The sequence below is a fragment of the Cebidichthys violaceus genome, unplaced genomic scaffold (genome assembly GCF_023349555.1).
Source record: "Cebidichthys violaceus isolate CVI_PGR_0920_01 unplaced genomic scaffold, fCebVio1.0.p SCAF_25, whole genome shotgun sequence".
Lineage (NCBI taxonomy): Eukaryota > Metazoa > Chordata > Actinopteri > Perciformes > Stichaeidae > Cebidichthys > Cebidichthys violaceus.
Genome location: NW_027176428.1, coordinates 7,472,905 through 7,498,848, shown reverse-complemented (window position 1 = coordinate 7,498,848; position 25,944 = coordinate 7,472,905). Strand labels below are relative to the sequence as shown.

Here is a 25,944-nt window from a genome sequence, read left to right as displayed (position 1 = left end):
ACCACATAGGAAAACAATTGTATTTATTACTCAGTATGACAAGTTACATGATTGACATCCTGAAGGTTTTTTTTACATGGATGCAGTTGTCTCTTTGCCATAACTAGAGACTAGAGACCTGGGAGTTAAATAATAAATCATGTCTTTGACTCACACCCTCCTATTCTTCCATGGGGGTACTTGGAGCGAGGTATTAAAACCTTAAATACACTATGCATTTTAAACATTGTAAGGCAGATACAATTTAACAAACATACCTCTTTAGTGTATGAATATGATCGACCACCTATCAAACAGTAGAGCTTCCCAGTCTTTCAAGCAAGCTTTGAACAATACAATGTAGTCAGCAAGTGATTTTAAAGTAAAGTATTGGTCAAACATTTGTGAGACAGCATTGAGACATTTCAGTAGTATTTAGTTTCAACATTTCTTCTCTCAAAAGTCAGATTCTCTTTACAGTTTCCAGTCAGATGGAGTGTACTGCAACTGGTTGGCATGATTTGTATAAACAGTCTCATTTTTCAGTGGTGTGATCTTAACTAAACACTGGCGGCCATGACCAGCGATGATTCTGAGAACAATTTGGTTTTAATGCTGTGAGGTCAGTAGTAGTGCACATAGGACTCACAGCATACAAATATAAATAACATGGGAAAGACTACACACAGACAGTACCTGTTGAATTTGCATACAGGTAATGACAAAAAGCGCACCTATTTCCTGAAAACAAAAATGTAGACAGTGATTAGCTCGACGGAAACAATCCACATACAATTTGCACATTGAGGAGGTATTGTATGGTGAACAAACAAGTGAGGGAAAACATTGATTAAAAATCAAAGATTGCTCTGCTGTAATACGAGGGCCGAAGGAGAAAGTCAACATCAGCACGATGTCTGACACGTACGGCAATGTCAAGGTCAAAAAGTAGGTCGGTACACAGTTCTGTTCACAACCAACCAAAAAGCTGATATAAAAGATTCAACCATCTATAACATGACCTAAGTATTAACACAAAATCTAATTTAACTGTCAAATTTACACCAGCATAGTGTGTAAACTATGTATTACCTTAGTTTATACCTTAGTATTACCTTAAAAAGCTAGTATATGTGCAGTAGTTAAACTTGCCTGAGGGGAAAAGAACATTGGACATTCTTTGACAATATAAAAAATTAAAATAAAAACAAACAAAGATTCCTGGAGTTAGTGTATTTAAAAGGAATTCAAAATGGAAAACAATTGTCCCGTATTAAAGTACAGTGTAAATACGATTGGCTGCTGCGAAGGGCAAAATGTTCATGTGCATGTCGTGCATATCAGTTTATCTGAGGGCCAGGAGCAACATTTATTCTCATGGCAGGTTACGGTCTGTGGGTTGATCGAGAGACAGTGGCTCCATTCAGATTGGAATCCTATCATCTAAATATTCTACACATTCTGTTCATGCGTTTTGTAAGAAGATCAAATACAAAACCTACAGCATCGACTGCTCTACATGTAACCCTCCATCCCAGTGAAATGCATTTTGCTTAATAGATCCTATACGTGTATTCAGACAAATAACAAAGGGTTGATTGGAAAGCATAAGGAAAACCTGAGGTTTACAACAGCTTATTGGAAGGGCTCCAAGCAAGTGGTCCAAAGGCTAAACCATGTTTGGCAAGTTGCCCCAAAGCTCCGGTGACTTTGAAGTCCTTGAACACCTTGTTGTAAAGTAAATGGGCTGCAGTTACACAAACTGTCTCAGCTGCTTTGTACATGCTTACATAGTAATCATCAGACAACTAAACAACACAGCTGTAGCACAACCAGATGGATTATTGGATTTCTAAGCAGTTTGTAATGTGCCTGAATGCTGTAGGTGGCAAAGAGAAACCTGCACAACAGCCTCACAAACACCCATATATTAATAACAATATCTAGTTATTAAATAATAAAATATAAGTTCAAAATACTCCTCCCAGCTTGCCCCCTTTCAAAAGACAAAAACAGCAAATGCTATTTGTTAACTATCAAGCAACTGTGATCAAAGAGACCTTGAGGAAATACCCACAGCTGCTTTTCCAAATGTTAAATGGTTAATTACATATCCTGCTATCAATTGCATACAAGTACACAGGAAATCCAAAGATCCTTTGTTAGTGCGGAGTGTAGAGAGGAACAAAAAGGGCAGCAGTAGCTGAGGACAAGACAGGAAAGGTGTTCTTGGTAGTTTGGCTGGGTAAGCGAGGTAGGGTTCGTCAGAAATCAAGTGGCTTCAAAACTGGCAGGAGTGTCAATGGAGTAATATTTTACAAAGTGCGAATCTCCATCAAATTCTCTTACTTTGTGCGTTCTTTGCAGAGGGCCTGGCCCCTTCTTCTCACCGTCATACAGTCTGGAGTCTGGTCCTGCTCTTTCTCTGCTGACTCAGCTCAGACTTTAATGTCCTCTTCGACGCTGAGCTGGGAGAGGGTCTTCTTGATGCGCAGGGCCGTCAAGCGGGCGGCGCCATTAGCATACCAACACTCCCTCATGATTTTGCCCATAACCCGCAAGGCCTGGAACAGCAGAGTGGAAAAGCATATAAGGATTAAGAGCCTACAGTACAGTATAAATGATTACGATGATACAAATGTAGTTCAAGAAGTTAAGTAGTGTTCGAGGCTTGGATAACTGCATCATTGGTTTTATTTTTGTAGTTGTTGCCATCATTTCCAGCAGTAACTCACTTAAGTCACTGCTGAGATCTGGTAAATCAGATTAGGCAGGAAACATAAACAATCTAACAGGCTGTAAACATCGCCCAACCAATACTTGATTTTTGAGGCCGATTATTAATATTTGTGAGAAAACAAAAAACAATATATAAATTTAATTTTAAATTTTTTTTTACATATGCAAGTAACTAAAACATAAAGATTTTATATTTGGCTCCCTTCAATTATTTGTTGAAAGAATTGTGACCGAGACATAAACGAGTCAATGCTCTCTGATGGAGAAACTGTTTCTAGATTACATCAAACATACCTTTGTGCATGTATGTGCTCCACTTTCTTAGCGTCTGACATATGCGCCACTGAATTTAGTAATACCTGCAGATATATCTTGCTCTAGTAGTAAATAAGCAAACAGCTTAGCCTGATTGGAATGGAAAACAGCCTGTAGACAGAGTCATATTTTTTTGAGTATTCATTTTTACCATATTAAAACAATTGGGGAACCTGATAACCTCTTGGACTACTTTTTAATGATTTCACAGCATTCCTAGATCTCAGCAACTAACCTGATCGTGTTACAAACTTCCGCTGTAATCGCTGTAACTTTAAAAGATAATTTTTATACCTCATAGCTCTGCCACCAATTAGGGATGTTGGGTCGTAACTTTTGGTCACACACCAGCTTTCTCATCTCCTCTATGGAAGGATCAGAAGGTACCAGGTCATAGTAGGGCAGCTGGTACTCTTCATGGACACCTGATAACACAGGACAATGTCGGGGTCAGATCGGTGCTGTGATCTCAGTTGTTAACATCAATAAAAGAAAATCAAACAACACAGGTTGAGTATCCAGAGTAAAAACAAAAGAGTCTGACCTCCACTATTACAGCGGCGAGTAATCTCCCAGTAGACCAGCCCCAAAGCATAGATGTCAGCACATTTGAATGAGTCAAAGTGTCTCATATTGATAGTCTCATCCAGAACCTCTGGAGCCATGTACCTGAGAGATGTAAAAACAATCCCTGTTTGTAATCATGTCAAGGATATCTGTGAGAAAGGACGGTGAGCAGCTGCAGGTGTGTGTGTGTGTGTGTTGACCCGGACCTCTTGGTGCCCACCCTCTGATTGGGCGCAATGTCGATGGTGTCTGTTGCGGAGTCGTGACGGACGGCCAAGCCCAGGTCAGCGATGGCACAGGTGCAGTTCTTCTTCACGAGGATGTTCTTGGACTTCAGGTCTCTGTGGGCAATGCCCGGCTTTCCTACCAAAATAAAAATATACATGTTAGTCACTCTAAATTTATGCAATTTTCCTTCTTTTGGGCAACAGTTTGGTTTATAAAATAGAAAGCAATCATACTATTGTGCAACAAAATGACTTCAACTGCACTTTCATTTTCCATGACGGATAGTTAAACAGAGGATTCAGTAATGACCTGCTTTAAAAGAGAACCAGTATATTACATAAGATCAGATGACTTACTATATTCCTTGGCAAAGATACAGACACCCCTTCAATAAAAATAAACTGTCTTCGAGAACATTTGTTTTCTATTCATAAATTAACAGCAAATTATCTACAGTGTTATAATCTTATTTTTGTGGGTAACATGTAATCAGTCAAGTTCTACATAGTTACTGTGACATATCATATCGCTTTATCAATTAAAAGGTCAGTGGTTAACATGAGAGGGGAGGAAACATAAGGATCGGGCTTCAGAGGGGAACGATGAGCACGATGAACGGTGAAACGTGTTGCTGTCACCTTGTGTTCCTAGAATCTCCATGTGCAGATGTGCCAGACCACTGGCAGCCGACAGAGCCAGTTTGATCATTCCTTCAATAGTGACGGAGTAGCGATTCAGGTAGTCAAACAGAGAGCCGTGCTCATGGTAGTCTGACACCAACCACAGCTGGGTCCACGTGCCATTGTCTGGGCAGCAGACAGAAATAAAGAGAGTTTCAATGTTTATGTGAGAATGATTCATTATTTCACGACAAACAAATATGCCGTCCCTGTTTTGCACCTTTGTTGTCAGCAGCTATGAAGCCCAAAATGTTTTCATGGCGGAGCATGATGGTCTGATAGATTTCTGCCTCACGGAACCAGGAGCGCTCCTCTCTGGATGAGAAGATCTTTACGGCCACGTCACCGCCCCTCCAACGTCCTCGCCACACCTCCCCGAAACGCCCTTTGCCAATGATCTCCTGAAGGACAATTGTTCTGGCGACGGTCCGCTGGACAAACAAAGGCAGACCTGCTCAGAAAGGATGAGAACAGTCATCAGTACTTTTCTGATTAAAAAAAAAAGCCCAAACCAGTGTAAACTGCAACATGAGTGCTGGCCTGCAGCTACTTTAACACGCCGTGCACTGACCGGAGCCTGAGCCAGACGTGGAGAGATCGTAGATGAGGTCCTGCAGGGTCCTGTCTTTGGTCATGTAGACGTGGTCACCAGAGGGGTCCTCCACCTCTAACCTTTGCCTGTGGCTGTAGGCCCTTTGGTGGTACTGATACAGGAATGTACCCATCAGCAGCAGCAGACACAACAGGAACAGCGGCCCTGCAATCACAGCCACTAGTTCCACCAGCCCCCATGTCCCACCTGGGCCGTATCCTTCCCTGAGACCTGATTGAAAAGATAACAGTGGAAAATTAAAATTAAACATATGGCACACAGAACACACGTAAGACAGACGCTGCTCCCTGATATGATCTGCTTAGAATGCTTAGCGGGATGACAGTATAAAGCTTTTGACTAAGCAGACAATTAGAAAATGGAGTCAACATTTGACTCTTGCAACTTCTACTGATTATTCCCAATTATTTAAGAAAGGAATGCTCAACTCTCTACACTGAAAGGCTTTAACTGTAAAAAAAAAAATGAGTGCAAGGAGTGTTGAAATTCCATTAGCAGCATACTAAGCCTACATGCATATTATCGAAGGGAAAACTTTGTAGTCTTTTATACCCATCTTTCATACATTGTAGCACAGTTCTGATGAAAATCCCGTTGTTTATAAACGTCTTTTAAAGTGCTTTATATAATTTAAAATGTATCTGCATGCTGGGGATGAACACTGTCCTTTTTTACTGTCACAATAGTGTCATAAATAAATAAATAATGTCCAAAAAAAAGAAAGAAACTTGATGGTCAGACACTTGGTGATAGGAGCACTAAATGTAAATGTACATGCTGTGTGATACCTGACAGTGCTCACCTGATGGTACTTTGAGGTCAATGCTGTTGCAGTAGTCCGTGTAGCAGCAGTGGATGTTGAGAAAGCCCTCTGCACTGAGGCAGTAGAATGGTTGTCCGGGGGGCTCGAGTTTGTCCCGTGTGATGCAGACACGGATGTGCTGCTCCTGGCCATCAATGAAGGAGGTGGAGGCCATGCAGGCTCCATCGGTCTCACACTGGAGGCCGGTCTTCTCACACTGGGCAGTGGTGCAGTTACAACGCAGAGCTGCAAACCGAATAATTTGCGTGATTAAAAATGCTGGACTCTACAAAACAGTCAAATGTATGAGCAAAATACTTTAGTTTCTTCACAGCTGTGCGAGAGTACACATGATATGCAGTAGAGGACAATAACAGCCAACAGTGACAGTATGCATAACAGTATAATCTATGGATTTATAGACATTGTGCAACATATCCTGACATGAAGCCCAGAAAGGACAACTAGCAATACTTTGTCACTGTTGAACGTCTATTCTGATTTCTTTAGCGTGTGGCATCTCGCTTTTTGATTGCTAAGGATGATGGTTATATAATCCGTTTGATTTGTGGCAGGTTAGAAAACAAATCTCTCTCATGAGTCTCAATCTCAAGAGTCTCTTAAATATTTCAAGCACTAAAGGAACATGTTCTGATGAGTGATGTGTTGCAAAGATGAACTGTGTTGCTGATGAGGTCAGGAAGTAGAGGAAGTGTTGTAGGTGGGGTGTGTTAGGCTGGCAGGGGATATGGGAGGATGGGTGGAGAGTTTGTAATTTGCCAAAAAAAAAAAAAAAAAAAAGAGACTGAGACTTCCTCTGTGAAATTGAATAATATTATTAAGACACAGACATGATGTGACATTCCCGTAATTCTGGAAAAGTCTCTCGTGGATTCCCAGTAGAAAATGACCTAACTAAAGAACCTGTGTTGTTGTTGCTAGAAACCCCACATACATGCAGCTGAATTTCAGTCTAAGTGAAACAAGGGACATGTTGTTGTGTTCTTTTGTGGTGCTGAATCATACAATGCCAACACCTACTTGGCAGATGCTGGTGGTTAAATGCGAGAAACGAAACAACCAGGAAGGAAATAAGGAAGATAAATGCTGACTAAATATGAAACAAGACTGACATTTCAGACTTTCCATGGCTATAAGTGTCACACATCTGTAATCCATATTTGGCTGATTGTCTTAAAAACACCTCAGAGAATAAATACTGGCAAGATACTGATGACTTTTTTCAATTATGAAAAAAAGTAAATAGTCAAAAGGTGTATGTTTACTTCTAACAAAAAAAAAAAGCATTTCAGAGGTTAAAATGAATCACAACATAAACTCTTGTTAAGTACACAGTAGTTCGTATCACCACTGAAATCCAGCTGCCTCAGCACCGGGTCATCTTTTTCTGTTTCCGACAAGAACACCTCCAGATAAGATGAGAAGTTTGTACCCTGAGCAACAACTTTAAGTTCCATATGTTTGAAGACAATAAGAGGAACATAGTTAACATATCTATAGTGCCCTGTGTTGGGGTTCAAAGGAATGTACTGTGTAGTTAAGATGTGTTCCGAGCACTATTTCACAGGTTGCAATGACAGAAACAAGAGAAAGAACAGTTTCCACCTTTTCTGTCAAGATCTGTTTCTGTTTATCGACTTAAGAATTAGGGGATGGACAGAAAGTGAATCGGCAACTACTTTAATAATCAACAAATTCTTTCAATCAGTCTTCAAGCAAAAACACCAAAGCTACCTGGTGTCAGCTTCTAAAATGTGACGATTTGCTGCTTTTCTTTATATCATTGAAATAGATTATCATTAGGCTTTAAGACCGTTGGTTGAACAAAGCAATTTGAATGCCTATTTTTCTAATTTTTTTGACAATTTATGGAATAACAATCAATTTATTGAGAAGACAATCACCAGTTTAAATGCTAATGAGAATAATTGCCAGTTGCAGCCCTAGCTTCTTCATGGCATTACTGGATTTACAGGATTTTTGCATCAATGTCATTTACTATTTTTTTCTTTACCATCTGCTTATTTTATCTATGAACCGTTTTCCACTGAATTTTCAGGAATAATGGATTATAAATAAGAATAATAAAGATATTGCTCACTAACAAATTATGTAATAATCGACCAACAGATGCAGTGAACATGTTACAATTCACAACATTAAAAATCGATGTATTATTTAGCTTTAAAAAGAGTTTGTATCTCCATATCTGTGTCTGGAGGCTACAGGTATGAGATCATTAATGTCTGTAGTTTGAGTACATCTACTGTAATAATATTAAAATCTTGACTCGCAGTAATAACATCCACATTACATTATTATCTAAACAGCAACATGTCAGACGTCTAGAGATAACGTCACAATGAAGCAGACTTACAAACTATTCGGTAGAGGATGTACACATAGCTAACAACAACAATCTCTCTAGTGTCGTAAATTAAATAATCATTGCTACAATAAGCAGAGCAAAGCTAGAATGACTCTTACAGACAAATACGTTGATGCACAGGCTCGACAGCGACAACGAGACGGTGAGATATCGTGTTTGGTTACATTTCAGTTACATGACAGCTATTTAGATTAACACCCAGGTGTAAACAAATGGAGGCTGGCCTGGTTTCATGTCTATGTGTCAATGAAATGTGTCGACTAGCTAACCTAGCTAACGCTAGCTAGCAGCTAGCTAATGCTACATTCGTTCGCCTCGATGATGGCAGCAGCAGCAGCAGCTTATGACCAAAACAAACTGAGTCAATCACCCTCGCAGGTTCTGTAGAGGACGACCTGGACCACCACGACGGCTAACGGAATCCGAAGGTTAGCCATGATCAATACATTCCCGGTTCATCGCATTGAGACATCAGCTAACGTCAGATGAGGCGTGCTGATGACAGCTAACCAGGCTGTCAGTGAACAGTTGACATACAGGCTCTCACCAGCAGGCTGCAGCACTGACACAGGCTGGAGACCAGAGAGTGAGTAATTCAGTTATTTATACTTTCTTTCTTTTGTTTGTTTCTGTCTGTCTGTCATTCTTTTTTCTTTTTTTTCTTTCTTTCTTTTTTCTTTCTCTTTTCTTTCTGTCTGTTTGTCTTTCTTTCTTTCATTCATCTAGGTTAAATGTCAACATTATGGGGCTGTACTGTAATCCTGGATGTGGCTGTCAGGGTGCTCGGAGAGACAGACACAATTTCAGGTCACTCACAAATGGCCTATTTGTCAACACCAGGTCCTAGCTACATCTCTTTGAGGAATGGAGGAAAGACTGATTCTGCAAATATGTTTTTGTCACATTTCTTCACATACATGTTCATATGACCGGGATTTGCTGTCTTCAGTTAGGCCTATGGTCTTTGGTCTTAACCGCCTTCAGCATTTGGACATTACAGCTGCATTGATTTTTTTTGGCCTCTCAGGGGCAGCAGAACAAGCTGAATATACAACACTGACATCGAGGCATTGTCACCAGACAGCAACCTCCAGTTCTGAAAAGTGAAGCCAAAGTGGAAGTGCTTTAAACTTGCATTATATCTAATGGCCATCGGAGGGCGACTCCTCTTATTACAGAAAGAAGTCAGTTTGTAAAGAAGTCTATGAGAAATTGACTCTACTTCTTACTTGGTATATTAACTCAGTAAACATGAGTTGACGGTTATGTGTGATGTTCATTTAATACATTATGGTTGTTGTCTGGTTTGTCAGTTGTCCACAGTGTGTTTTTAGTTCATGAAAGTGAATTGTAAACTTTTTGGTTGCCTAAAAATGTCTTATTTAACGTTGTTCTTAGCTCCACCCTCTTGTGTCACTCCTGGTTGCAAAAGGCAAGATGGCGACAGCCAAAATACCGAACTCAAGTCTTCAAAACGGCAGTCCACAAACCAATGAGTGATATCACGGACACTTTGACCACTTTTTATATACAAGCTTTGATTGTCGCCGAATAAAGATAATGACCAAATTGTTCGCAAACACTTTCCTATTTTCGAATGAAGCAGATATGGTGGAACAACACAACCCCCTGAGAAAAATGGTCTCTTTACCTGTTAAATGTTCAACAGCTTATCGCTCACTGTGTCTGCCTGCTATTCTGCTGAAAACAGTTGTCTGCTGCAGCTGGAAACAAGGTTGATGAGAGGAAAACCAAGACAATGAACTAAAATAGACTTAAAAACTGAGTTTGGTGGTAACTCCTTGTGCGTTCATCCCTACGAGCGACACCTTCCACATTACACATTGTCATTTGAATCCATTCTTAAAATGAAAATATTGATTAATACAGCAATGAATGAATTAATTGATTGAATCAAAACTTTCACTGTCCTATTTTTATTTTTAATTTCTCACAGAGTTAATAACATCAGGAGATATCATGAATAGATTGTTGGCAATATCAGAAAAATGATAAACCTTATAACTGAAATAGAGGATTAAACAGATCCTCCATTGTGATGCATGTTTGCTCCATACTGTACAATATTTACAAGTGATTTTGTCCAAATATTTACAAAAATACACAACACATAAAACAACATTTCATAACATTACAAATGAGCTATGATGTAACAATGTTTTTATATATTTCCATCTTGCATAGGAAATGGATGCAGGTATACATACAGTATGTTCCTGCCTGTGTTTTATGTTAATGATGATGAGGTAGATATCATACTTTCTTTAGCACCTGTGAAACTGAATGTCTTACAACCGTTAAAAAGGTAATTTTTGGTCTTTTTCGATTTTATATATTTTTGATATATTCATGGAATTTGTTTTTTTTCTACTCTAACTCGAAATACATGTGATATTTACCTCTACCTTTTGACATTAGAGGCTTAAAGCTACAAACTTTCTGCAGTGCTTGTTTGAGGTCCTCTGTCATTCAGTTTTAGGAAGAAAAAGTATCTCCTGTCTAACCTATTTTCCTTTTAGGTTAAGGTTCTATATTTTCCAAGTTATTAAGTTTGAAAGTTGAGAGTTAGACACATTTTTAAAAAGCACATCGTTTTTAAAAGGGCTGGTTCATACAGCAGAACAGCCCTTTTTTAAACTCTTAATTTTTGGCCTTCTTGTCTTTTTCTTTTTCTTTCTTTTTCTTTTTCTCTTTCTCTTTCTCTTTCTCTGCAATTTCTTTCTCAGCTTTCTTCTTCTCCTTCTTTTTCTCATCCTTGATCTCCTTGTACCTCCACTTTGGTGGTTCCAAGAAGCCCTTCGCCTTCTTCTTCTTCTTCTTCTTTTCTTTCTTTGGCGTTGCGTCTGAAGGCCTGATGACATCAATCTTGGGGATGCAGCCAGAGGGGAACACGCTGTTCCTTCTCGCCATACTGCGAGAAATGAATGTGGTTGTAACTTTGGATGAAGCCAATGAGAGGATGCTGCCTCGCCGCTCCGTATCGGCGCAGCATGTTATAGGGATGGACTCCAAAGATTGGATTGTGGGAATGATGTGTGACACTGAGCCGTTGCTGTGGCACACTGAGCTCTCTTCTAGGTCTTTAGCTGGGTGTTTCTGCATCAGCTCTGGCACAGCCATGCGCCTCTTCCCCACCTCAGGAGGGCTTGTAGGGCAGAGTGGACGGCATCCAGTTGATATCAGGGGACTGTGGACACTGGTGGTAATGCGCACCATGTGGTCCAAGGCCCCGTTGTCCTGGGGGTCACGAGGAAATCTGAATCCGAATGTGTTTTTGATTCGCTGGGTGATTTTTTCCCTGGCATTTTTCTCAGCTGTGGCCTTTGCTACCCTCTCCTGGAGCTCAGGCCAATCAGGGACATAACTTTCACAGCACTGCTCAGCTTTTGGCCGCAAATTAAGGCGGCGGAGACGATACAGGGTCTCATAGCGACCTGTTTTCACTGCCCAGTCCTGAGCGCATTTTCCTCTTGTGGAGTCTACTGCGTGTATGTGAGCCCCTGAAATAAAGATGGTAGAGCAAGGGAATGAGGAGAGCAATTGTTAATTTCGATTTTTTAATTAATAATTAATTCTTCTTTTCTTTTTGGTTTTATTCATTATTCTTTTTCATGGCTGACATTTTAGCTTGTCAAAGTACAAAAAGCACAGGTATCGTTAATCACATTAACAATGGTCTATTCCAGTTTACAGTTACTGTTCCAGTATGCCATACCAGTGAGCCAACTAGCACGAACCCAGAGCCCTGAATCTGAAACATTCAATTGCATATTTATGATGATTTACACCTTTGTGTTTTCAGTTATAATATTACAAAATCTCTGCCACAATTACTGCCCTAAACAAAACAATATACAGCATGGTTCTCACTGTATTGGCCTTTTTCACAGCACACATTTTGACTTTGTCATAGTGAGAACATAAACAATGGCCCAGTTCTATTCAAGTGTCCCTGTAAGCCATGACAATGTGACAGTGAGCCGGTATGAACAACACAGCTATTTGGAATGCAGCCGTCTTTAATAGTATGATTGACACCTGTGCTAATCTACAACCAGCCTGCGAGACTAGTAAATAAGAGGTTACTTGAGGGTGTATTAAGATGTGATAATGTCCTCTGAATGATCCCTTAAACCGGTCTGGCGTCACTGGCGCATTCACTCACAAACAAAATTAGCTGGCCTCAAATATGGACAGATAAACCGTGGGCTCAGCTATTCTCACCACCTGTGCTATAACTGGTAATTTAGAGCTGTAAAAGTGCTGGTTAATGAGCTAGTGTCAGGGTTTCAAAAAACCCCGATAATATCATAGTGCAGCATCAGAAACACATACCAGCCATAAGAAGGGCAGCCATGACGTCATTGCGGCCGGTCATCGCAGCTTTGATGAGTGCTGTGAAACCGCGACAATCCTTTATTTCAGTGTCTATCCCAGGGTAGTAGTTCAGGAGATACATGACTGTGTTGACATGACCTGCATATGAAAAACACAGAATTCAGAGATCAAATCAGCTGCGTGTCAGAAAATGTGTAGCCTGGCTGGCTGGGACTGATAAAATTAAAGTACTTAAGTTTCACAGTTTTCAGTCTATATAAGACACATCATGCTGTATATGATATTTGCTACTGTCTTATTAAACCATACTTGTGTTGCACTTTACTGGTTTATCCTCTGAACTTGACCTTTATTCTGTTTTGCTAATGTTTGTTGTGTAGGTACCACTTACCTGCTTGGGATGCAATCATCAGAGCAGTGTTGCCTTCATTGTCCTGGTGATTTATGTCCATAAAGGGACAGGTGTGAAGCCCATATACAATGTCCACGAAACCTTTGCAGCAAGCCACCATCAAGCCATTCTGTTGGTAATAGACAACGGTAAGGACCAATGACTTTCGATAAGGCTGGGAGATATGGACAAAATCATGACATAGCTCATTTCATGTCAGAATAACGATATATATATATATCTCAATATATAGCATCTTTTCTGTTAGTTCAATAAATAGTCTATATGAAATAACCACACAGTAAAGTTTATTTTTGTATACATCTGGTGATGTCCTCAGCAGTAGCAGTGGCTTTAAACTTCATGGCGTACAGGTCTGATACTTCTACTGTGCAGCCCTGAGCTGCTAAAACGACCACAATGTGAATTAAATACTTGACAAATGAAAGGTATATTTTCATTTAATCAAGAACATAAATACAAAATGAACATAACAGTTTCAAGTAAGATTATGAAAGTAAGTTGAAATAAATATTGCTGTCATCTGGCATTTTCGCATTTGTTCTTATCATGTATCCTTTGTCTTTTTTCTGTTATTTTGTGTAGTGCTACTGGGTATTTTATGCCTTGGATTTCCAACATTACACTGACTTAGTTTTTGTGCATACACTCAATTACAGAGTTATCAGATTAAGATAATTGTTTGATTTAACTGAGCAGTTTGATCAGATTTTCGGAGAAATTTGACTTATTGTGTGCTTGTTTTTATCACTTTAGACAACATCATTGTGTAGTCCATTGAAAGGCGATAAATTATCACATTAATTAATCGCCCCGCTCCACTGTGTGAGTGTTGACATTATGAGCTATGGTTTACACCATTATGAATGAGACTCTCACCATGCCATTGATGTCCAGCTCTGAGACCTCCTCTTTTGTGACCCCTCTCTCCAGAACTCTCTGCAGAGAGACGGGTTCATTACGGGCACATGCTCGATACAGTGTTGATGCCGCACGCCCGTCTGTTTCCTCTGGAGTGTAGTCTGGAAGCACCGAGTCATCAGAGAGGATGCTGTCTGAGTCGGACTCGCTCCCCGACAGACTCTCGTCGTCCTCATCAGGGCCTGAGCCCAGGTGAACGTCCTTTGCTGCAGTGGCCATCTTCTAGCAGCAGAACAGGTGAGACGTTGTTGTATCCTTTGGCTACATCTACAAAAAAAATTAAAAAATAAACTATGTGGATGTTGTCTGATGAATTCTTCCTCCCTAGAAATCTCTCCTTAATTACACATAATACCAAGTTGAGATCATCTCCTCATTGTAGGCACATATAGTTGTTGGTAAATCTAACTCGCTGTAGTCTATATGAGAGGCTTCAGATCTGCCACCCTGCAAGAAGTTTGCTTATTTGTCAGATTGATGAAGGGAAACGTGTCTGTCAGTCAGGGATTATGAGCGTGTTATCTGTGTGTCATGAAGTGGGTGTGGTTGTATGAGCTCAGTGTGCCTTTTGCTGTTGAGTAACTGGATCAGCATCTTAAAGCCCTGCTGAACATACAGTAGCGCTAAATGAAGAACAACCCAACTCAGAATAACCTCAGTCACATGTGGCCATGGTCAACTCATGCTTTGACTCTATTGCTGCTTTCTGAAGCAAACACAACTATCGACACTAATGACAACTGAAATGTAGCTTTTATGTAAACGCATGCAAATGTTCACACGTGTACTCAAGTTTTCCTGAATAATGAAATCAAAGCAAAAGAACTGTGATTTGGGAATATTCAAAATGTCTAAAGAGGATCACTGACAGTGGTTTTCCAGATATTTTTGTGAAACACACAACACCCGTGTTGTACAAGAAAGCACTTTTCTCAATGAAAACTGTTTAGGAATCTCAGACATGCCAAATGTTTTATGTCACAGACCAATGTGAAACCACACATCATGAAACCAAAGCCAAGAAGTGAAGATTCAGAGGAAGAACTGCACGATCTACCATCCCTCATCAGTACAGAGAAATCACTTTGATCAAACTAACTGAACATAAAGAACAAACACTCACCATAAATCAATCAGCTGTAAATGTAGATGTATCCACGTGTCGGGCAGTGTATGTCACACCTTTGTGACTTGTTGTTGGACACCTTCTGACTTCCTCCAACACTCCTACTGTGTTTTCAAAGCAGCCGAGAGGTCACAGTTTCCTCCTGGGCCTGTAAATAGAGGTGCTTTACCCATTTCCATTGCACATATCGCTGTGCTGACATAAAACTGAGAGGAGGAGTCTCTGCAGAGTCTTTACAAAGACACTGGATGTTCAGCTTTTGTGCTTAGCTCATCCCAATTACTACAGCTTTATGGAGAGGATTACTTTCTGACCTTTTTCATCTTTCAACACAACACCAGTGTTGTCCATATTTCCTGCTACTTTTACCTGTTTAATTGTTAACTAAACAGAGTTTCTTGAAGTTCCACACCATTTTTCCTCTCTTTTTGTCTTTATTTAGATATTTTTAGGGAAATAAGTCAATTAAATTATAGTCATAAACTGTCACGAATACATATGACCCACAATGAAACGGCACAAATCAAAATGATAAACTTAAAAAACAAATGAAAACAGAAAAATGAAGGAAAAATAGCAATCACACTCCAACACTAACCACACTTTATCTTCTGTCAAATATATAAATACATACGGATTCATGCAAACAATCTCTTATTAAAACACAGAACAGTATTTTTTATTCCGTCCACAAATAAGTAATTAATCCAACTGTAACTTTATAAATTGTTAAGTGTAAACTGCTTAGGAAGAGGAATCTAATTAATTGTTCAGACTGATTACCAGATTAAATCGCATCAGAGGTGACTGACCTGCTCTGAACAGGTGGGACAGATCCAAGACTCAATAGTTTAAACACCAAGTGATTTCACAGAACTGCAGTGGCAGCCGAGGCTGAGTGATGATGTTTCTCAGAAGTATCACAGGATGAGGCTTTCACGCACAAATCACAGGCTCTGATATCAGTTTTATATAATTTGGTCATGGTAGAGTGAACTTGATGAACACCCAGTTATACATGTGTCCTAAATATTAGGAAAATACAAACTCCCTGAACACGATCCTTCACGATCTGAAGTGCATCTGAACTCTAAAGTGAGATTAAGATATATTTTTGGTTCCACTGCAGGACTTGCAGTGCAGTCGTAGAAACTGGAATAAAAACTATAAATGATTGAAACAGTACTAATGAAAATAAAACAAGGAAATCATAGAGGCAGTTTAATTTTGGTCTACTCAATGACAATGATAAAGCACTTTTTGGGCTATTTTGAGTTAGTTAAAACTCCTGCTTTAGGAATGGTCACAGTCTGAAATCAGCCTGTGGGACGTGGCCGGACCTGTCTGGACAGATTGAGTCTCCTCTTATGCAGAAGGGCCTGAGGACAGATCCCACTGCAATTGAACAGCTGTCCTCATCTGCCCAAATTGTCTACTTTTGTCCTTCTGTTGGGAGAACAGATCTCCCAACAGATCTTTTTCTGAAGATTTTCAACTTGTTTCTGTTTTTTTAATTAAATAAACATCAAATAATCGGGCATGGATGCTTAATTGAGGGGAGAAGACAGAATTTAAAAACATTTAGGTGAAGAGAAAGGACGCCACATTAGGACAAATGGAAGAGAAAGGGATGCAAAATGAAGACTTTGTCAAAAGTGCAAGGGCGGACTGAACAACTTCTGGGTTACAGAGCTGATAAAGTGAGTGTCTTTGGTTTACGAGGCCAATGTTGTGCAAGTGAGGTAACAGAAATACAAACTTCAATGTTAAAAACTTGCATATATCAACTTAGGCTACTCTTAATTTGTATACACTTACATAAAGGCTGAAATTGTTTGAAATGTAATAGAGTTAGACCCATCATTAAAAGTAAGTTATTATTAAAAGTAAGAATATTCTACACGCATTTATTTGTGACAAAATTGTGACAAATTCTTTGGTAATAGGAATTGAAACACTCAAACATTGCTGTAGCTCATCATATAATCTATATTATTATATTAATTTGTTTTAGAAATAGGGTTGATTTTAAGTCAAGCATAGTTTAACTATAATTGGCCATTTAATTAAAAAAAACATATCATGATTTTTAGTAATCTAGCTCATGCGCTGATACAATTTTCTTGTTGTTTGTGTGGCAAATTAAGCCCTGATTTCTGTTTTTTAGTGTTGTATATTAGATTGAATCTATAAATTGAAATTAACCTAACTTATTCATCAGACAGCATCAGACTTCTTTGGCCCGAGGATTGGAAGTGGCCCTATACTCTCCTGATCAGTTTAGTCCTCTCAGTGAAATTCCTCAGATAAGATAAGAAACCACTTAAGCTGAAGCAAAAATAGGAAAGAGAGAGAGATGGAGAGAGAGAGGTGAAATACAATGGCGCAATTAGCTCAATTACTCTTTTTGTTCTGTTAGTTCATGCCTAGCTCTAAATCTGTCACATGTATACATTTAATACAGCTACAAATAAAAGGTTTTGATAAAGAGGACAAGATGTTTTTGATTTAACTTTAACTTGTTAACTGTTTAATCTGTCTTTTGTGTAAGGTTTCAGACACCAGCCCAGAGAAACTGTTAGATGAAAACAACCAGGACACTCAGACGCAGTTCAAGTGGGCCAGGAAGTCCAGTGTGGCTGCAGGATGCAAAGGTAACACAGTGGGTTTATCTGCTATACTCTTGGGTTCTGTGACTTTTGATAAATACTGCTGTGTGCCCCTCTTATGTCAACCATGGGGAGCTATCTGACAGGAAGGAAGAGCATTAGGCTTTTGACTGAAGATGTTTCACTTTGCACACAACACATCATGGATGCATTTGAACTTTTAAATACTAAAAGCAACACAAAAAAAAGAAAACACACATAACCATGTCCTTATAATTAAATATTGGCTAATTAGGCGTGTGCATGCCCACATACACATGCATGCACACACAATAATCCTACATTGTGGAGAGATCAGTGCTTTTCAGCTCACATGGCTCATCATGTCAGCAGAGTTTTTTAAGGCTTAGCTTGACGGCCAAGAGCGCATTTTGATATTTTTATAGCTGTAATCTGTCCTCAGTGGATTGAGATTCCAGGGTTATGTTGGTCGACCTGTGACGTGAATGTATGCTTATCTATCTGTGCGTGCGTGGAGCTGTCTCATTTACGAATGTGTGTCACATAGTAACAGCAGCTGAAGTCTTATCTTCCTGTTTGGTTTTCTTCTTCACTGGCTTTATCCTTGTTTGGGTTTGTATATGTTTATGCATAAATCTGTTTAAATCACACTACCGGCTGCCACGAGCCTGGACAGCTGTGCTTAGAAGATCATCTAGTCATGAATGCTTAATCTTGGTTTTCAGATTAAATCGGTCTGCCTCCATCCTGCCAGCTCAGTTTGCTGTGTGAGGGATATTTCCACATGTTGGTTTTTCCGCAGCAGAGGAAATGCTTCGGTACCTTTGGTGGCAAAGGAGAGCAGACAACTGACTTATTGATTAGAGAGGGAGGATATTCTGCAGTTGTAAAAGAGCATTACTACCAGCAAACAAAGTGACTGAGTTTTGTGTGTTATAAATAGTCATAAAAATGTAATATTAATTTATGTCATAAAAAGTGGGACAGGAAAATGTCATTGTTGAATATGTCATAAAAAGTTAAAAATAAAGTCAGAAGGTAGTATGTCATAAAAAGTCACTAACATTTCTCGGTGTAGTATGTCTAAAAACGGATACAAAATGTCATAGTATAGTAAGTCATAAAGTTACTCAGTATAGTATATTATAACAAGTCATACAAATGTGGATTATGTTATGTTATAAAAATTCATATAACATGTCATAGTATAGTATATCATTTAAAAGTCATAAAAGTGTCTTAGTCTAGTATGTCAGAAAAAAGTCTTATAAATGTCATAGTATAGTATTTCAAAAAAAGTCATGAAAAGTAATAGTATAGTATTTCAAAAAAAGTCATGAAAAGTAATAGTATAGCACCGCTAATAAAGTCAGAAAAAAAGTCATAGTATACAGTAGTATGTTGAAAAAAAATCAGAAAAAGCCATAGAGTAGTATGTTGAAAAAAGTCATATTATATAGCATGCCTAAAAAAGTCATAGTATAGTATCTTGAAAAAAATCATAAAAAGTCATGGTATAGTATGTAGAAAAAAATCATGAAAAAGTCATAATATAGCATGTTGAAAATAGTCATTAAAAAGTCATAATGTAGCATAAAAATAGTCATTAAAAAGTCATAATGTAGCATAAAAAAGTCTATATAATGGAATACTGAAAAAGTAAAACAAAGTCACATTGAAAAAAATCTTAAAAATTCATAGTATAGGTTGTTGCTAAAAGTCATAAAAAGGGCATAGTATAGTATAGTGTCGAAAAGATTCATGAAAAAAGTCATAGTTTTTAACTTTATTTCAGACACATGGGTCCATATAAAATAGGAAAAAAAACAACAACATATAAATACAATACAAGGACACCAAGGCACAGGAATAATCATGCAATTCAAAATTCAACAGTGGTTGAAAGACAATCCAATCAATCAATTTAAATTTGTACATAAAATTCCTTATCACAGTAATGGGATAGTATATCCTAACAAAATCACAAAATAGCATGTATAAAAAAAGTCATAAAAAAGTCTTAGTAGTATGTTGCACAAAGTCATGAAAACAGTCATAGTATATTATGTGGCAAAAAGTAATAATATGCCATAAAATGTCATACAAATTGATACAGTATATTGATTGATCATTCAGATTGTTTCAGTACAGTAAGTAATAAAATGTCCTAAAAATATAATTTTTATATATAAATACATAAAAAGTCCTAACATTTCTATAGTATGTCATAAAAATCATTAAAAATGTCATAGTATAGATTCTCATTAAAATGTCATAAGATATCAAAGTAATAAAACATTCGAGAAAATGTCACATGATTTCATACCAAAAAAAAAAAATAGCACAAAATGATAGAAAGTCTGTTGCAGTAGTATTTGATATTGTAGTCGTAGAAGTCGTGAATGTGATGTAAGTTCTTACACCATCGTTCTCTTCATTTCTTCTCAGATGAGTTCAGAGTTTCCAGACAAAAACTGAGGACTTAATGTATTAATGTATTCAGCATGTTGAATGTACTCAGAAGGGCCATGTCTGCATCGGCCTGGCGCCTTCCACACCAGGAACTAACCAGCCATGCACAAGCACTTAGAGCCATTCTCTTTGTAAATTCGGCTTCTTCATTTTGGACGTAAGACTTCAAAATTCACTGCACCACATGAGGTTTGAGCCCACAAACTCCAGTCTTCAGACCTTCTTCCGTCACCCTATGTGATCTGACACACCTTATCACTGATGCATAGCATATTTGACTCCATTTCAGTCGCAGACTGAAAACTTTCAGTCCGTTGCTCAATGTTGCTAGATATAGCACTTTTAGTAGTTGCAAATAGTTCTTCAAGATATTCTATTATAATGATGTGTCTCTCCAAACAAAACATTCATACAATGTCCTACAAAAGAAGCTACAAAAATGAAGTCATTACAATTGATTTTTACAACTTTTATTAAATCAGAACTAGATCACAACATGTATAGTTGCAGCATGAAATGAAAGGAAACGGTGCACTCAATGTAGAAAGATGTTTCAAATTAGATATTCGTAGGCAGAGTTCAGTTGAAAAAGATATGTATAAAGAATTTAACATCAGGACCGTCTGTGAAGACATTTTCAACTCTTGGATGAACATAAAACTCTGAGTTGAATCCTTGGTATAAAAGTTCAGACATTTTTTTATTAAAAAGTTACATAAATTAATGCATATTTTATGACATACTATACTATGACATTTTATGACATACTATATAATATACTATGTCCCTTTTATAAAAAACATACAAACTATACTATAACATTTTGTATATTTAATAATAATAATATAATAATAATAATACATTTTATTTATCGAGCGCTTTTCATAGTACTCAAAGACACTTTACATTAAAATCATCATATATAAAAGCTATACACTATAAAAAACATAAAACACACAATAATGGTCACACATTAAAAGCAGTTTTGAAAAGGTGGGTTTTGATTTGGGATTTGAATATGGAAAGTTCAGTGCAGTCTCGGATGTGTTTGGGGAGAGAGTTCCAGAGGGAGGGGGCAGATACGGAGACGGCTCTGTCACCCCATGTCCGGTGCTTGGTCCTGGGTGGAAGGGACAGGAGGTTGGCATCAGAAGAGCGGAGCCGACGGGATGGAGTGTGGTGGTGGAGCAGGTCGGCGAGGTAGGAGGGGGCCTGATTATGGAAGGTTTATGAGTGAGGAGAAGGATTTTGTATTTGATCTGTTGTGGGATGGGGAGCCAGTGGAGGTTCTGGAGAACAGGGGTGATGTGGTCACGGGAGCGGGTGAGCAGGTGAGCAGCAGAGTTTTGGATATACTGGAGTTTATTTAGGATTTTGGATGATGTGCCGTGAAGAATGCTGTTGCAGTAGTCGATTCTGGAGGTGATGAAGGCGTGGATAAGAGTTTCAGCAGCAGATGAGGAGAGTGATCGGCGGAGACGGGCTTTGTTTTTTAAGTGAAAAAAGGCAGTTCTGGTGATTTGTTTGACGTGGTGTTTGAAGGAGAGGTTGCTGTCAAACATGACTCCGAGGTTGCGGATGTGTGGGGAGGGAGACAGAGTGGAGTTGTCGATGGTGAGGCAGAAGTTGAAGCCTTGAGACAGAGGAGCAGTGGAGGAGGTGCAGTTGTTGATGCTGATGAACTGTTGTGTGTTTGTGAGATATGATTTAATCCAGGAGAGAGCAGTTCCGGTGATGTTGAGGGATGATTCGAGGCGGGAGAGAAGGATGTTGTGGTTGATGGTGTCAAAAGCTGCAGTGAGGTCGAGGAGGATGAGAATGTTTCAGATGAGAATGTATCATTTGCATGATATTCTAGACAATGACATTTTTTATGACTTTTTATTACATGCTATACTGTGACATTTTTATTATATTGTCACATAATATTGTATTTTCAAGATATGATTATAACACGCAACACACTTTTTTAAAGACATTTTTTATGACATACTGTATAATATTTTTGATTACATTTTTATGACATACTATACTTTGACATTGTTATTAAATGTCGTGACAGACTTCTATAACATTAATTATTTTCACGGTATACTATACTATTGCATTTTTATGTCATACTGTACTATGACTCTTTAAATGACATCTTTATGGCATACTATACTGTGGCTTTATAATGAATTTTTTATGACATACTACATTATTATATTTTGTAGGACATTTTATGCCGTACTATGCTATGTATGCCATATTATACTCCAACTTTTTAGACGTACTAGATTATGCTTTTATTTAGCAGTTCTATATTTTGACTTATATAACATACTACACTATAAGTTGTTTATGACATGTAAAAGCATACAAGATGAAAACTTTCTTGTGATGTTTTTTTTTTTGGCTCATTTTTGGCATACTATACTATGACATGTTTTATGACATTTTTATAACCTATTATACTTTAAATTTCTTTATTATATACTATAGTCTGACTCTTTTTGGCAAATTATACATTGACCTTTTTATCCCATAGAACATGATGAATTTGTTATGGCATACTGCACTAAGGCGTTTTTTATTACATTTTTGTGATGCTGTGACTATGACTTTTTTTACTAAAAGTAATAGATAGATAGATAGATAGATAGATAGATAGATAGATAGATAGATATATACTTTATTCATCCCCGTGGGGAAATTTGTTTGTAGCAGCTGCAAACAAAGTTACAGAGTAAACATAAAAATATTAAGTATGAACAATACTTAATATATACCATATGATAAAATAACAGCAGAACATAATACATTTAAATAAAATAAAATAATAAAAGTGCAAACAAAATGCAGAGTATATTCAATAAAATAGAATGGTATTAAATTAAATTAGCTAACTGGGTAAACTACACAGTAGTGCAAGGATCACCAACAGCAAACAACAACAGTGTAGCGGCATGTAGTCATGTGAAGGATGATCTGGCCAGAGGTGATTTGTTATAGAGTCTTATTGCAGTGGACAGGAATGTTCTCCTGTATCTGTCCTTGTGACAGCAGAGCTGGATCAGTCTGTTGGAGAAAGTGCTCCGCTGTTCCTGCAGTAGGTGGTGGAGAGGGTGGTCCGGGTTATCCAATATGGATAATAGTTTCTTCAGTGTCCTCCTCTCCACCACCTGTTCCGGATAAATTAATTGATTTTTGTTCATATTACGTTGTATTTCCGTTCTCAGTACAATGTTTAATACATTTAACAGTGACAAACTGAATTTTTTACAAATAATAAATGCAAAAAATACGGGGCTGGCTGTTTAATGTATAATGCGTCATATCTCCATTGGCAGCACAGTGGTACATACATTTAACAGTAACCAAATGTATTTTTTAAAAGTAATGAATGCAAAAATTACGGTATTGATTTTATTTTCATATTACGGTGTATTTCTGTTATCAGTACAACGTTTAGTACATTTAACAGTGACAAAATTTATTTTTTACAAGAAATACATACACAAATTACTGTTTGGGCTGATATATTTACGGTGTTTCACTGTCATATAAATCGAATATAACCTATTTTGAATTCACGGTCTCTTACTGTTGTGATATCAAACTTTTTTTACAGTGAACTATTATGTAAAGATGTGGTGGGGTAATGTTGTCCTGGGCAGAGAATGAAGTTTGTGTGTTGTAATTCAAGCTTCTCTTTGCTTTGTTTACATAGCCTGCGCATGCATGTTAGTGCCTGTGAGTTCTAGTGTGTGTGCCCACTGGCTAGCTAATCGCGGCTGCTCTGCACTGCATTCCTATAGCAGTTACTGCTGATAACGTCATCCCAACCCTGAGCATCATCACATAAGCATAACCCCCATCCTCCGGTTCCCCCATGGTAAACTCTGTTAGCTCTGTCATCACTGTTGTCCTTGTTTGCATTGTTTAGCCGCTGGCTCAGCCACCACCATGATGAGAGCCGTGTGGAGGCAATCCCACAATTGTAAATATACTCTGAATTTGGAATTTTACAACTTTTAATTGTTGGTGGCTAGATTAAGATTAAACCAGATGCACCCGAGGGTCCCCCATTTGGACGCAGAGTACATAAAAACTTAGAGAGTTTTGTGTTAAAAGTAACTGGCAGAGAACCCACGAAGAACGAATATAATGATGTTATAGTTCTGCAGAAACCTCAGCGTCCTGGGAACAACATGAACTAGGTCACTTCTACATGAGACAAACACATCTCCCATCAGCCAAGCAAACAAATAACAAAATATCATAAATCATACTCGATATGACTGGGACAGACCGGAGAAAACAGCTGCTACACTCAGTTAGCAACGTGCTACCTACGAACATGCAGCATGAAAAAGCACGTCCGCTTGACGGAGATTACGGACATAGTTTCCATTTCTCTCTCCGGTAAACCATCGCAGAGATATTCAGCTTCGAACACAAAAAGTCACACAGCATTCATCAAATATTGTACTCACTTTTGGTCGAATCTCAGCGAAAAAATTAAATATCTCCGTACTTCCACTGTTTGTTATGTCCAGCTGCATGTGCTCCGTGTGAATCCGTTCGATTCGTGTCTCTCCGACACTCCTCGGCTTCTTGGGGAGGGTTGGAAGCTCAGCAAATTAGATTTCAGATCTGCCATCAGATGGGACGTTTTTGAGCTTTATTGGCTAATAGTGCTGTCAATCATCTAGCTTTCAATTCCAGGCAATTCTATTGGCTCCTACGGTTCGAAGGATGTCTCAATGGTGAGAATCGGAGAAGGGGGGGCTGAGATACAGCCCTGAACAGAGAGAAGGGCTGAATCTGAAGCAGTATTTGACCTTAAACTAAACAACTAAAAAGGGCTTAGAAAGAGCTTAAAACACTCAAAAAAGGTCCAATCTTCTGTCTTTTGATTCATTGAACATCAGGAGTGATACATAGAAGTGATATAGAGTGTTTTTGAATTTAAAAAATACTTTTTTATTCAAATATTGGAATATTTGATCAGTTTTCTAATTTTATATGCTCTATATTTTATAAATGTTTCACTGTATCTATGTATAGCTGTGTATATAGAGCCTATATCAGTTGTTCTAAGAGCTCAGCATATTTAAAGTCTTGGATTTCCATACTTTCCAAAAAACAATATCCTAAAACTGCTGTTTTTCCAGGGCGAGCTTTTGAGTTTTCCAAGTTGTGCTGTGTTCCATCCTTAGCTTATGTGAACCTGTAACATGTATTCTGATAGTTCCATCATTTTTCTCATCTCAAAAATATATACATTTTTTTAAATTTAATTATACACTTAATTAGGTATTTCTTATCTTTGTTCTAGCTGAGGCCTGCAAATAGGCCTCGAAGAAACACTAACTAAAAAGGAATTTTTTAATCAGACGTGATCTAATGACTCCTTAAGTTCCGACCCCAAGGTTGGGAACCGCTGCCTTAAAATGCATACATTTAGATGTAGCTGTTTGTGTTAGTGGGTCATTGCATGTGACAGTATGTACATGCGTGCAATTATATTTGATATAATTCTGTGATATTTTAGTAATTTAGCCTGCGGCATTGTTGAAGAGAAAGTTGAACAGTTGAAGTTATTGCTTATTTCATAGAAAAGTACTTTGCTCATGCGATGACAGCACTAAAGGTCCCGCAGCCACAGAGCTGACACTGAAGAGAAGCTGTTAAGGGAGGTGTGAG

The 25,944-nt window shown here is 38.2% G+C and overlaps 2 protein-coding genes across 2 annotated transcripts; both read right to left on the bottom strand.

Moving 5' to 3' along the window:
- Positions 1-6: 6 nt before the first annotated feature.
- LOC137879452 (activin receptor type-1B-like) lies at positions 7-8,842 on the bottom strand. The gene is made up of 9 exons (XM_068720174.1): positions 8,704-8,842; positions 5,924-6,169; positions 5,080-5,331; positions 4,729-4,959; positions 4,467-4,634; positions 3,807-3,963; positions 3,578-3,702; positions 3,328-3,458; positions 7-2,543 (listed from the first exon to the last, which is right to left on the bottom strand). Exons 1-9 carry the CDS (start codon positions 8,768-8,770, stop codon positions 2,418-2,420), a joined length of 1,503 nt encoding a protein of 500 aa, XP_068576275.1. The 5' UTR covers positions 8,771-8,842; the 3' UTR covers positions 7-2,417.
- A 1,840-nt stretch (positions 8,843-10,682) lies between these two features.
- ankrd33ab (ankyrin repeat domain 33Ab) lies at positions 10,683-14,244 on the bottom strand. The gene is made up of 5 exons (XM_068720642.1): positions 13,984-14,244; positions 13,084-13,213; positions 12,690-12,830; positions 11,007-11,854; positions 10,683-10,721 (listed from the first exon to the last, which is right to left on the bottom strand). The coding sequence occupies exons 1-5, from the start codon at positions 14,242-14,244 to the stop codon at positions 10,683-10,685; spliced, it is 1,419 nt and encodes a 472-aa protein (XP_068576743.1).
- Between the last annotated feature and the right edge of the window lie 11,700 nt (positions 14,245-25,944).